The sequence below is a fragment of the Columba livia genome, chromosome 1 (assembly GCF_036013475.1).
Source record: "Columba livia isolate bColLiv1 breed racing homer chromosome 1, bColLiv1.pat.W.v2, whole genome shotgun sequence".
NCBI lineage: Eukaryota > Metazoa > Chordata > Aves > Columbiformes > Columbidae > Columba > Columba livia.
The window spans coordinates 153,663,557-153,678,378 of record NC_088602.1 but is presented as its reverse complement, the minus strand read 5'-3'; the positions used below and the strand labels follow the sequence as shown (position 1 = coordinate 153,678,378).

At 42.9% G+C, this 14,822-nt stretch overlaps 1 protein-coding gene across 5 annotated transcripts in view; it reads right to left on the bottom strand.

The window, feature by feature from the left end:
• Positions 1-596: 596 nt before the first annotated feature.
• ABTB3 (ankyrin repeat and BTB domain containing 3) overlaps positions 597-14,822 on the bottom strand; it is a 177,268-nt gene continuing 163,042 nt past the window's right edge. For 4 of the 5 annotated variants that reach the window (XM_065039361.1, XM_013368698.3, XM_065039396.1 and 1 more), the window contains 6 exons: positions 12,939-13,044; positions 11,610-11,712; positions 9,815-9,896; positions 8,974-9,042; positions 6,350-6,463; positions 597-2,000 (listed from right to left, as the gene is read on the bottom strand). In XM_065039361.1, coding sequence (XP_064895433.1) covers positions 1,791-2,000; positions 6,350-6,463; positions 8,974-9,042; positions 9,815-9,896; positions 11,610-11,712; positions 12,939-13,044 — 684 coding nt within the window. In that variant the 3' untranslated portion in view covers positions 597-1,790. The remainder of the gene's footprint in view (positions 2,001-6,349; positions 6,464-8,973; positions 9,043-9,814; positions 9,897-11,609; positions 11,713-12,938; positions 13,045-14,822) is intronic. The other variant, XM_065039372.1, reaches the window with a different exon arrangement.

Below are 14,822 nucleotides of genomic sequence, written 5' to 3'. Positions count from 1 at the left end.
GATCCAGATAACATCTTGTGTGAACATCTACTATGCAGGAAAAAAAAAGTCTAATTGACTGACCTGCTGTGTTTCTCCAACATTAGTGGCAGTTTAGACATTTTTCTAATTTGTTGCAGAAACTGTAGAGGCTTTAAAAGACCAAGCACACAGAAGGATTTACACCTCAGAGTCATAAAACAGCTTCCTACTGTGTTGATAACTAAAGCCAAAACTGTGCTCCCAGAGCATGCCAAAAGCTATCAACATGGAAGAGCACCTGACGTAGATATTTCAACAAAAGAACAAAAGGTTAACATGCACTGTCAAAATAAAAACTGCTGAAGTCTATGAACTGGGCACAGTTTCTGAACGGCATGCTAGAAAAGAAATACATTAATGTCACTTTGCCATGGAGAAGGCAACATCTTTGCCTACTTCTTCCTATGGTTTTCAGAGACAGAGCATCAGGAATGTTGTGGCACAGAATAGATTTGTCTTGCTGACAATATGCTGCAAAATAAAAGAAGCTTTGACATTAAATCACACCCCCCATCCCACCCCACCCAAACCCTGCATTGTAGATAACCTATACATTCTCAGGATACAGTGAGAAATCATTCTATAGTACATATTTAATTATAATTTTTAAAAGTCTAACTCAGACACAACCTCTGGCCAGTAGCAAAGTATCGACACATTACTGAAGATCTGTTATCGTCCCTTCACTGTAACAAACAGAAATCAGCATCTCAAGAAGGGTCTCTAGGGGTATCATATCACAACCAATCATACCAAATGAAAAAATATGTTAATTTCACAAATGAAGTTTTGACAAGAAGTAACATTGCATTTGTCTTGGCGAAACAGCACGAACGTAACATTTCACAGGTACGGTTACCATGCAAATGCATGTTGAGTTTGTCATTGCTTTTAACCCCAAATTACAAGTAGCATGCAGTTCTCCTGCCCCCCAACTACTGTATTAGAGATAGTCTGGGTAATGTACCTCTTTGGTGTAACCACAGCCGGTTAGGCAAGATTATACCACCCTAGGAAAGAATACAAGCAAAACTTGATCATATGTATGTTTACACAATGTACATTTTACCATTTAAAAAAACATGTTACATAGATTCTCAAACACAGCTCTGTCGAAAATGAAATTTTAAGCTTAAGAAATAGTTTGTAAACTACAAGGCCACCCCATTGATTTTTATGAACAATTTATAAAGTCCCCACCCCTAAAAATCTGCCAGTATATTTCCTCAGTTTTAACAGTCTTACCCACTCTCTAATACAGTCGATCTTTGCTTGACAGTAATAACAGTTCTTACATTTCTTGAATGCATGAGATAATGGACTCTGGGATAGATATAGTTCTTAAACGTGTAACATTGGAACAAATCCGCCTTAAATGATTAATTGGCCAATTCAGGTGTTCCCTGGTACCACCGCTCAGGCAGGAGTTTCTGCTGTTCACTGATGTGAGTCCTGGCTTTTGTTAGCATCAAGCTCCACGACCACACGTGTGTGTTCAGGATTTGAGTACAACAGCGATTCACTGGATGCTCTTGTACCTCGTTTGCTTATAAACATGGAGGAGCTTTTGTTTTTCTGTATTCCGTCATCCAAATGAGGCCACAGCCCCAGCACAGCACCTTTAGCCAACACAGAACTATTGGGATGTAAAGGAGAATTTTTGAATTATGTTTTTTGAATCGTTTAAGCAACTGCAATGGGTGTAAGCAACTGCAACAGCAGACTTAACTTGCAGGGTCTTTATTCAACGGTTACCATCTTCCTCAGATTTACACAATGGAGCCCTTTGAAGAAGACAAATGGATTGACTGAATCCTTGTGGCCAACGTCCTCTGTAAGTCCTCTAGTACATTTTGACCAGACGTTTCTCCGTTCTTGTCATACAACAGCTGTTTGAAAGCTTCATTTTCAATGAGGACCATCATATTTTTTAGAAAGTAGCCTTCACAATAGGAAGATAGTTCTGTGACTCCGAGAAACTACAAGAAGTGAAATTAGAGAAAGATATAACCATTCTGATAAAACCCACTCGGCATATACAGTGCATCAGAGCTGCACACAAACAAATACACAAGCTAAGCCTTTCAGACAGGCACAGTAAAGCTTACAGATATATGTGTGTGGAGGGGAAGGAGTTAAACAAACAGTGTTTTATGCTGGTGATTCTGGTAACAATTACATGTTACAAAGCTTTGGTTGTTAAGGAAGCAAACTTCCAGGGGCTGAAGCTTTGCTCCCTTGGCAACTGGTGGGAGTTTTACCACAGAGTTCACCAGACCCATGACTTCATGCCAGAAGTTACACCCTAAAACTGCCCATTTGGGAAAACATACTACAGACCACATTTCATTAATGCCATCCTTAGCACGGGTGGGACATATGACTGCAGAATCCTCTTATGCAAAGTTTCGTGCTTTGAGGAATCTTTGGAGGAGAAATGGAGGTTTGTAGAACACGTGGGCCAGAACTGCTAAGGCATTGCATAGGTTTGGGTCCAGACTGGAGCAACTACACAGCAGTGTTGCCCACTACCACCTTGTCACAGTCAGAACTAAGAATGGAAATTGCTAAAAATTTTTTAAAAAAACAGAAAAGAAAAAATTAATACAGATTAGGACTAGGTAGAACCAGAGGAAAATGAATTAATTTATCTTGATTTCAAACCATGCAAGTTTCCACCAAATTATTAGTGCATTATTTTGTACCTGGATGTGACAGCATGTACATGAATCTGTATTCTCTGAAACACGATTCATCCCTATTCATTACTTCAACATATTCACAAGATTGAGGGAATAATGTACTTTTCTTTTTCAGATTTGTTCTGAGGCCCAGATTGCTATCTATGCAAGTGCTGAGTGTTTTAGGCATGTATTTGAAACTCCAGATGATTTTTTGGGGTGTTTGGGGGCATATTCATGTAAAACACAACTGCTATCTACGGCTAACTAATCAATCACCATTACAAATCAAATTTGCCCAGTTACTTTATTTTATTTCTGGAAGTAAAGAACAGTGACAAAGACTTTGAAAAATGAAAACCATAAAGTGATGCTAATCAAATGACTGCCTTTGGGCTCAATGCTGTTTAATATCTTCATAAGTCATCTGGATGATGGGATCAAGTGTACCCTGATGAAATTTGCCAATGATACCAAACTGAGTGGGGAACTGGACATTTCAGAAGGGAGTCACTCTGCAAGATGACCTGGGTAGGCTGGAAGAGTGAGCTAACAAGAACCTTATGAACTTCAACAAGGCCAAGCATAAGGTCTTTCACCTGGGAAAACATAATCCAGGTGTGCAGCACAGGCTGGAGAGCAGCTCTGTGGAAAGGGACCTGGGAGTTCTGGTGGACAACAAGCTCAATCTGAGTGAGCAGTGTGCTACTGCTGTGGCAAAGAAAGGCAACAGGATGCTGGGCTGCATGAGCAAGGGCATCACCAGCAGAGACAAAGAAGTCATTATCCCACTCTACTCGGTGTTTGTCAGGCCACACCTGGAATATTGTGCTCAGTTTTGGTTGCCACTATACAAAAAAAGATGTGGACAGGCTAGAGAGGGTCCAGAGAAGGCTGGAATCAAAAGAGTGGGAAGCCACCATACGAGGAAAGGCTGAGAGAACTCGGCTCACTAAGCCTTGAGAAGGGTTAGGGAAGACCCCATCACCATGTTCCAGTATTTAAAGGGTGGCTACAAAGACAGAGACTCCCTTTTTACAAGGGGTAATGGGTACAAGTTAGTCCTGGGGAGATTCTGATTGGACACAAGAGGGAAATTTTTCACAGTGAGAACAATCAGCGATTGGAATAATGTCAAGTGGTAGATTCCCCAACACTAGACACTTTTAAGACTCAGCTGGAGAGGGTGCTGGGCCATCTTGTCTAGACTGTGCTTTTACCAAGAAAGGTTAATCCAGATGATCCTTGAGGTCACTTCCAACCTGATATTCTATGATTCTGTGTTGCACTTTTAAGAATGAAAAGCCCATAGGGATGCCATAGATTATTTTAATACTCTCAAATCAGCTTTTAAGTTGTAAATTTGACCAAATCCACACTGTCTCACCTCCCTAGCAGTACTTCACCTCTTTAACACAGGGACTCAATCTTTTGTTCCTACAGCTCCATTTGCACAGCTCATCACCCTGCTAAACACTCTTCTACAACCTAGGCCCTCAGCACAGACAGCCTTCCAAATCTGTGCTCAGTTTGTACTATGATTCCACCAAATCATATCTTTCTCTCGATCATGATGACAAAGACAGTGCTCCGTATGTCTCTGGGCCAACCTGCTCACACATCCCCAACTGGAAAGACAAGTCTCAGCACCATCTGAGTTCCTGAAGGTGCAGCTGAGCTTGCAAAGCAGCAAGGACTACAAATGGTACCTACAACAGGAGCAAGTTACTCATAACATGCTCCCGGCTGATGCGGTGGTTCCTGGCTTCAGTGCCTGCTCACCTTATTCCCGTTCTCACTGTGGTCTAACACTATTTTCTTTCACACTTCAAAGAGCAACACAGAAAGGCAGACGGTTGGCTGGCCAGCTGCGCTTGAACTGCTTGTGAGCTCCCTCGGCTCATCAGGACCATCTGGCCTCTTCCACCATTTTCTCATATTTATACAACAAACAAATGAAGCTGCTGTGCGACAGGAGCACTCTGGGGAGCACAGTCTGTGGTCAGGTTAATCACCTGCATATCACACAGACCACGAGCAAAAAGATGGAGTGTGTCCTCTGCTCTGCAGACATCATAATAGAGGGGTATCAGAACTAGTTTTAAATGTGTGAGTTCAGGTTCCAGAAGCCTTCCAGGTATAGCAATGTGAAGCTTAGCCCTGGTAAGTTAGCCCATGCAGAGTTCCAGGGTGATGTGGCTTAACTAATTCCAAAAGTCAAGTTTTCATTCACAGCTAGCTTGCCTGTCTCTGCAATGCACTACTCGTGTCAGCGCAAACATGACCATGGCTGGAAAAGCCTCTCAAGTACCATTCCCACTGCCTCCACTGGGAGATGCAGGCACAGAAAACTTGCAGGTCGGGGCCCTTGCAGGCAAACAAGGAGGTGGATTTAGCCAGTGGGTTTGTTCAGTCCCAGCACTTGTCATGTACAAGTTCCTCAGAGAGGTCTAAAGCTCCATGGAAGAACTTTCTTCAGTCAGGATGTAAATAACAGCCACATTTCACAATTCAAAGAAAACATGTGATGTCAAAACAAAATTATTCCTTTTACTTTTAGAAATAGTAATACAAATTAAGAAGCTCCCAAATGAGGTAGAAGATAAATCAAATATTTTTCAAAAGATTCCTGCACTGGTGACACTTTTTTGCCCTGTTACAATAAATGGATCTGCAGATACACCTCATTTCTTATTCCTTTTATACGTGGAACTTTATGCTCTTTTAAAACACTGATTGTGCGTTATCTGTACATCAAGACCTAGCATTATGACTCTGTAGGAAATACCTGATGATGGGAAGGGAGGTCAGATCGGCAGGGGCTTGGAGGAATCCGAGGATTACTCTGTTCAATCAAATCTCCAAATCATGCTTCACCACTTTATCTTTTGTATAGCCCATGTAAGTTATAGAAAAAATCATCTATGGAATGCTTTAAAAGTATTACATTGCAACTATCCGTGTATCATTTCCATCTTCCAAGTGAAAGTCTAGCTACTAAGCCAGGGAAAAACTAAAACTAATCAATGTGGCAACCACTTGACTGAAAATAGGTTTTCTGGGTCAAAAAATGCCATGCCTAATGACTTAGCCCCCCCACCTCCAGAAGCTAAGTAACTAATTTTATTCCAATAAGAGGCTACAAATATCTCCTCTCCGAGACACAAAATTGTCACTGCTGTCCTTGCACAGCTCTAAGATGTTGCACTTTGACAACCTGGCATTTTTATATATTGACAAGCTGTTACCAGCATTGAGTGTATCACCCCAGTGGGCTTCAGGCAGGAGGGAACAGGAGGCTGTGAGGGGAAACTGCAGCTTGGAAAGTGAAAGAGAGGTGTCATTCAGTTAGGTGATTCTTGGTGAATAACTCAGCATTTGGGGTTGCCTTGGTAAGGGATGGGTCTGCCACATGGTGGTACCCTCAAATTGAGTTTGAAGGACTCAGAGAAGGGAGTGAGCAGTTGTCACAGGTGTTTTCACACTACATCATTTAGGACTGTCACTATAGTAGGTACCTATTAGCCACTCAGTCCCAGTAAATAACAAATCTTAAACAAATAACAAGCTATCACTGCTTATCATAAAACTGACCTACACGTATGACGACAGACACATAACACACAAGCATATGTGGTTATTTTTACCTTGGCATGATTATAAATATCCACGCAGTTTTCTGTATTAATGCTTTTTGCGCAAATGATCTCACAGTGTCGTTGTAAAGCTTCAAGCTGGAAAAATTTAGCAGCAGAGAGAAGCTAAAAAGGAAAAGCAAGGAAAAAATAGTCAAAACCGCTGAGCGATACAGAATTGAGGCTTGCTTCTTTACTGTTTCATTATATTCTTTTTCTCTGTTTCAGTTTTCATGAAAGTACTGACAGAATAAGAAGGCTGCTTGGTTGCCTCAACCCTTTGCAGTCCCCTTAGATCGCACTGTGGGAAGCTGTACCTGGAGAGATCACCACAGGCTGTTCAGGTCCACATGCTGACTTTGGGATGGGGTGGGGGTGTGTGTGTGTGTACGAGAGAGAAAAGAAAAAGGAAACGGCAGCTTGGAGAGCCTTTGGTCACTCTGCGAACATGACTCTGCAAGGAGGGACCTACAATTACAATCATGGAAAAAAATGGTGTCTGGCTTAACTGTTCCCCAAGCTCTGGCTGAAACAGAGCACCTGGGCTGGATGTGGGGATGTCAGCAGAAGGGCCAGGACCAGGAGTATAGAAGAATTCAAACCAGATAACAATAACCACCCCGAGGCAGTCTTAAAAATCTAGAGAGGCAATAAACCTCATATTTGTCACCTAAGCAGGCTCAAGGAAATGGAGTCAGGTCTCCATATGCTCTGTGCTCTAGCTTGTGAGCAGCAGTAAGGCCACGTCTAGGCCACGGGCACTGAAACGCAGTCTGGCTCCACGTCACTCCAAGGAATGGGTGCACAGCAAGATCTAAAGCAAAGTGGGATCAAGCCTGGCATGGGGCACTGCCCAGAAACACTTGTGTTAGTGGCACATGTCTGGATCGCTGCACTACCATGGCTCTCATACCACCAGGACTCCAGCTGACCTCTCTCTTAGGCCCTGCATCCATCCTATGGATACACTACCTGGGCTGGCACCGCCTTGGGATCTCTGCGTGCCTCTTTACTCTGTGGGCATAACCTGAAGACTGTAGGGTCAAAACGGCTTAAATATTGAGTTCTCCAGCTGATTTCAGTAGCAGTAGGATTTCTTATAGCCCCCTTTCTCTCCTTTTACAGCAGGGAAAAGGAATTTCATTTTCTGTCTTTCCATGGTAGGTCATCTCCTCCGGTTCTCTGTTCTGGTTTAGGAAGCAGTTTGGGGTTCTTCACTGCTTGACACCTTGCTCTAACCCAGCCAGGTCTCTTAGGCCAAGCTGTTTAGGTGTTCATGCATTTATACGGCCCTTGCCATCTAGGACTGTGTGACAAAAAGCTATCCTGTGAATTCCAAAAGAGCTCTCGTGCCGCTGGTTAGGAGCACCAGGGAACAAAACCCTGCAACTGCCATGACATTATTCTGACTTCTTCTATGTAGCCCGCTCAAGTTCTGTTTTAATCCCATAAATAAATCCAAGTGCTGGAAATCTGCAGTGCTGATGTGATAGAAGCCAGCTGGCCCCAATTATGAATTGCAGCAAAGATTTCTGTGGAGTATTTCTGGTGCTTCTTGTTATCATATTTGTAATAAGGCAAGTTGCTAAATGCAGTTTTGAAAGATAAAGCCAAATCCTATTCCAGCTGCTTCTGTGGCTCAAGCAGTCACATGCTGGTTCATAATTACTTTAAACTGTGAGGAACCGTGGCCAGATCCGTTATCAACAGATCAATCAATCAGTCATACATTCTTGAGTCACAGAAGTTTTGAGATGTCACAAAAGTAGAGCAAGCTGCCAGCTGAACTGCGGCACAAGCTTTTTAACAGCCTAGGTGATAACATATGGATGTCTGTAAAGCTGCTTCACTGCCTAGTCTGAGACTCCTTATTTCAGATAGGGTTAGAAATTCAGGAGGTTCTTTCAAAACTACAAATGAAATATGGAATTGGTGACCTTTTCCTATAAAGCTCACAAAGTCAAAGTGGGTATACTTTGTATAATCTGTAGACTGGTGTTTACCAGCTGTTTAAGTAGCTCTGATTTTAGTATTTACTGTCCTGTATTCTTTTTTTGGCTGCCGTAATTTAGTGATTGTCAACAGGCAAAATCCCTGAATGACTAGTAAGAATTTGTTCATATATCTCTAAGTTCTACATAGTTGGGAGTCATTAGGCTGATCACAGCTGGTAATGACAGCACACAGTATTTGGAAGAGGATGACTTGACATCCATACAGGCTGTGGATGTGTGGCTACACTGAAGGCTCAGTCAGTTCCAGCTGGCTTGGTTTGGCTTTTACAAATAGGCACAACAGCACCGAATGTCTTACATCCAGTGAGAAAGGGGCAAAGAAGTCTCTATCAGGGAGCAGCTTAAGGTTTTATTCAGAAAATTTGACAGTCCCATGCTTGAAATGGAACTGAACTGTGACTCCAGTGGGATTTCTCCCATGGTTAAAGTCAGGTACGTGCTCAAGAATTTTCCTGAGTGCAGAACCAAATTAGACTGGGGACAGCCTGGGCACTCCAGGAGAGGCACTGCTGGCTCTTACAGGAGTGCTCACATCTTGCCCAGTGGCCACATGCCCTGGGGTGAATGGTACACAGATCACTCAGCATTGCTCCCACTGCAATGAAGATAAATGTTTCTTACCTCCATAATTTCATTATTTTTAATCAGGAGTGACTCTGCACCTCCACAATAAAGATACTGCATAACCAGCTGTAATAAAACAAAGGGAGCGTTTATAAAAAGAAATCCAAGAGATCAGGGAACAGGGAGTGATGTAAAGATTCCAGGCAATACCTGAAGCTCTTGAGCACCACCAAGGATTTCGAGATAAAACTGGCCCATACCTCCTATTTCAAGGTATATTTGGTTATCCTCTCTTTCTCCACAGTTCAGTGTTTCCTTCTCACAGGTAGTCTAATGTCTCAGCCCTCCCCAGCCACATTGTCTGGACTTGCTGGTGAGCTCCAAACAGTTTGCAGGAAGCTGATTCATTCATTCTGAATTTTATTTCCCCGAATGTTCAGTACATTTGTAATTCAGGAAAATATAGCATATGTAATGGGTGTTCCCTTATTCCTTCCCTGGCAATGGCACCCCCACCTTCACCCAGCTGTGTGTGGGCATGCATGAATGATGAGAAAGAATGAGGGAGGCTTTGCGCTGTAATATGAGCCAGCTAAGATCTCTCTGCAGTGAGCTTCCAGCAAGCCTGAAGTTACTGTAGGCAGCTGGGAATTACCTGCAGCGATAACAGTCAATACACAGAACTGTCTGAGCTCTGACTCTATAAATATAAGGGAAGCACATACATGTGTATGCTACATATACAGAAAGCAAGCTCTGTATTTTCATGGCCTGTCCCCATGAAGCCAACTACTCTGAGCTACGTGTTTATCAAATATGTATGTAATAACTTGGACAGGGCATGTACGATGTTCCTATTAAATGTTCCATTCAAATTCAATGTGAGAACTGACTTTACCTGAAAGATGGGGTACTTCACATAGTTGATCTCAATACAAGTACTATCAGATGAGGGCTTGCTAGACAGCAATGCTTTAAACCTAAATAAAAAGGAGCAAGAGTGAAATAGCAGCCCAATTATCTCTGTGAAAAAGTACGGCTAAGTGGAAGGACAGCATCAGCTCTTGCAAAAACGGTACACTGAAATGAAAGGATTTGTCACCAAAAGCATCAAGATTTAGACACTGACATAAAATAAAGTTCAAACCAAAAGGAATAAGCCTCTCTTTTAGGATATTTCAATTTGAAATTTTGGAAAAATACATCTAATATGAAAATAGAATAAAATGTACATAGGAAATGCAGACACTGTAATGATGCATATTACAACCCCCTTTTTTTTTTCTTCAAAACAACACGATCTTTTAGGAAGGCTTGCAACATTTAAAAAACGCACATCTTCATTTTTGAAGGAGATAAATTTTGGCCTATGTCCATTATGCTGCTCTAAAAATATTTTTTAGAACAAAACATTAAAACAACTACACTAAGACTTTTACTGCTTCTATGCAGGCTCAATACAAGTGTGTAAGAAGAGGCAGGGGAGAAAACTGCATACATTGCTGTTCTCTGATTATCAAAACCTGAAATTCAGACACAAGTCTCAGGAAAAAAACCACCACTTTTTAAGTTAATAATTGCAGATTTATGTGAGACATATACATACGTAGCAATTTACTTCTTAAAACTAGATATTCCCAATTGATCAGAAGGGAAAAATGGGAAATGTGCTGTCAGAAGCATCTGCCCTTGTACTTCCTCTTTTGGGTAATTCATCTGACCTTCCAGTGGTAGAGCAAAGCTTGGCTTATCTATAAAGACCAGCATTTGCTGTACGGTAACCTTTTCCATATCATGACTGCATCTTGTTAATTAAAATATGGATAACGATTGATTTGCTTTCACTAGTGTCAAACTCTACTATGAACACAATTTAGTAGCTTTGAAGCTGGAGTTTGGAATGTGTCTGTACCTCTACCAATATGCCCTAAACCAACCTACCCATTCTTTAATTGAAAGCAGGGTTGGATACTGCAGTTGCTTTATGCAAATCTTTTTACCCTGTGCTGTGGGTTGGCAGCAAGTCGAGCAGCAATTCCCACATTGCTCAAACTACCCAAACTCAGTGGCTTGTCCTTGCCGCATCTTGAAATAAACCCTTGTGGAGGGGCAGCTAAATTTGTTTAAAAGCACACCTTTAATTATAAAGCTGCAAAGAAATAAGGTTTGTTAGCAACTTTAATGCTGGGTTGAGCTGAGTAATCCACATCCAGCCTTCTGAGCAGAGGGAAGAGACTATAAATGCTGCCTTTGGATGCATTTTATAGTTATATAATTTTATTTTTTACAGTGTGATAGTAGCTTGTTTTTCCTGGAGACTGCCTACACTGATGCAAGGCAGGATTTAGCCACTCACAGGATAAATGACTTTTAAGAATCAAAATATTAAGACTCCTATGTGAGTAAGAGGTGGATGCAATGACGAGCTCCATGCAAATATGCCTCAGTGGAATGAAGTCAGACGCATGGCCAGAAGCATGGATCATTTACTTGGTGGGAATCTAGTGATGGAAACACTTGTTAAACATCCTGCAGATCGACCAGAAACAAGCTGTTGAGATGATCTGCGTAGGAAAAACTAAGACTGGGCCATTAGCCCTCAATGAATCCTAACATCAGGAAAAAAAAAAAAGGCAAAACGACAAAATCAAATTCTATTTTTGTTAAAAGCCAGAGATGTCTTTATATTTTACCTTGGTGATGCAGTAAATAGCAACACTCTATGTGCGTAAAATGGTCTTCCTTCCACCAGAAATGTAACATCTGACATCTCTTTGTTGTTAAGAAAATGGGGATCTAGAATCACAAGAAGAAGGGAAAAAAAAAAAAAAAGAAGCCAGTAAGTTTAGTTTGGAAGGGGTCATGAACGTACAAAATATTTTCCTGTTTTGACAAGAGAACAGTGTAAAAGGATATTGTTTTTAATGAGTAAAGCTCACAAAGCTATTTTGGACAGCCTACAACAGAAGCCCCCCAGCCAGACACGTGGAGTTCAGACAGAAGCTTTGTAGTCTGTGAGGACCTTTGCTGAGATGACAGCCAGCAGTCCCCGCCACGTGAAGCCAGCACAGCCTCCCAGGTCTGCTACCGAAAGCAAAATGCAGCTGAGCAGACGCTGGAGGGCCCTGCGCTCATGTATACCCTATCGCACTCCTCTCCCTGTGAGGGGAAGCCTTTGTGCCAGGGGCGAAAGGACCCTGGAAAACCACTGGGGTCTGTCTCGTCTCAGTGACATTCAAACAGTCCAGTTCTGGGCCCCTCAGTTCAAGAAGGACAGGGAACTGCTTGGGAGAGTCCAGCGCAGAGCAACAAAGATGATGAAGGGAGTGGAGCATCTCCCTTATGAGGGGTGACCTCATTATTGCTTATAAATGTGTAAAGGGTGAGTGTCACAAGGATGGAGCCAGGCTCTTCTCAGTGACAACCAATGATAAGACAAGGGACAATGGGTGCAAACTGGAACACAGGAGGTTGCGCTTAAATATGAGAAGAAACTTTTTTACAGTGAGGGTGACAGAGCACTGGAACAGGCTGCCCAGGGAGGTTGTGGAGTCTCCTTCTCTGGAGACATTCAAAACCCACCTGGACACGTTCCTGTGTAACCTCATCTAGGTGTTTCTGCTCTGACAGGGGGATTGGACTAGATGGTCTTTGGAGGTCCCTTCCAATTCCTAACATTCTGTGATTCTGTGAGCATGGGGTCTGTCAGCAGGGCAGGGAGGGCTGTGCCACCACAGACACAGCAGGCTGGGGTGTGGACAGACGTTTGGCTCCCGGCCCAGGGCTCGGATCCCAGCCTTATTAGCAACACAGACAAATCTCTGAGGATTTATGGTCCCACTCTAGAGCACCTGATGGACCTCCTGATTTCAGCAGTGGTTGCAGGTCAGGCTAGGATTTGGGCCCTTTTTGTATTTCTGCCTTTCAAATCCAGGTTTGTCTCTGACCTGTGTCCCTCTATGCACCCAGGTGGTGATACAGACTTCCCACTCCATAAACGAGCATCTTCAAATCACACTTACCTAGGCGAGAGGTCTGCTTGCGCTTAATTTCAACGAGCTTTGGAATAGGGTAGGGCCCATAGCAATGCGTGAAAATGACAGACAGTTGCTGGCTGATCACTTCATTCTAAGCAAAAGAAAACAAATACATGCAATATAAGATTAGTATGCAATGGAACATCAGTATGCAAAGGGAGACATTATGTTGCTCTCAAGAGTTGCTTGTTTTGAAGCTGAAAAATGTGATTGCTGAAGCTTTATTAAAATCAGAGCTGAGGATTATCAGTATTGGTTAGAAACTGCCATTCTGATTTACTCCATTGCTATGTCTCCTGTAGGAATCAGATAAAATGAGAAGTCCTCTCCTTGGATGAGAGGTTGACTTTCCCCAACAAACTCCATAACCTCTGTTCCCTCCCCAGAAACAAAGCTCCTGTACAGTACAATTTAATTTCATTTGCAAACTTACTGTACTGAAAAATGACTTTTTGTTGGTCATTGGTCATGTTTTAGAAACGCAGAGCTACAAAGAGCTGCAGCTGCACAGCCTGTCATACATTCCTAAGCACAAGAGTCTCACAAACAAACAGACCCTCCCTTGAAGTGTGACTGAAACATCACAAGCTGTCCCACAATCTCCTCATTCAATACCAAATGTTTCAATTATGTGCTATTACACTGCCGACACTGGCCTGGGCTCCATTGTCCTGAGGAAGCCACCAGACCTTCACAGAACCAGGTCTGGTCCCAGGCCTTATCCATTTCTGCCCTGACTTCTGGGGCAAGGCACTTGCAGGATGCTTTCCCAAGCGCCTAAGCAACTTGAGATTTTGTACAGCTAAGCTGCAAGGACAGTAAAATGGATTTAGTGCTTAAGTACCTACATCGCATTGAAAAACAGGATTTAAAAGCTTTGGCAAATTTTATCCCACTCTTTGCTGGTAACCGGAGCAGGTCTAGCCAAATTCAATGGTGCCAAGCAGCTAATTCATGATTACATCTTTTAACTAGCATGTTGGTTGAGGATTCCCTTCCACACCAGGAAAGAGCAAAGAGATGAGACACTTAGATATGAGAGGGTCCAAGATCAAGGAAATAAGCAGGTAAGGGAGAAAAATAACATTAATACAAAAATCTGAGTAGTGTAGATGTTATACTAAAAATATTTCCAGGCTTACAGAGCCGAAATAGAAGCTTTCCTTTCTCTGAGCACAGTGGTGCTCGATAAATCCATGAGGAATGAGGAGGAGTGGCAGAGATCCTGTAATGTCTCCCTTACTGCATCTAATCAAACCGGGTGGGAAAAGGGTAGAGCTGAACCCTCACAGGCACACACTGATGTCAAAGGAAATCACATGCGCTCGCCCGCAGGCAGGAGTTGGCTCCTATTTCTACGTCAGATGTAGCATTAAACGAAATGCTAAGATAAGATAAATACTGATACTAAGAGACACCATTTAGCATGGCCCCTCCACGAGGGGCTCACCGCTGTGCCTCTGAGATGAGGAGTATGTCCTGCACTGGGAGCATCTCTCTGCTCAGTGTCTTCCAGCCAGAGCTCTGCAAAGTGCTTCACAAAGGGAGTGAATCACAGGGCGAAGAGAAAAGGAAGATTTAAGGCCAGATTTAAAGAAGGAAGTGACTCAGCCACCGGGAGGACTGTGGGGGGAGAGCTCTAGACAGACAGGGCAGAAAGAGCAATTGCTTCTCTGCTCGGAAGGGCTGTGCCGAAGCGCCGTGGCCGGCTGAGTCAGCCAGGGAGGAACGCGTCCGGGGGGATGCTGATTACCAGCAGGGCAGCTCCCAGTTGGATCTGGCAAATGCTAAGGAGTCGGTAAATACAATGGAGGATGCGGATAATTCTGCCGTTCAGACTGGAGGGAAGCTTCTGCAGAGGAGAGGCAT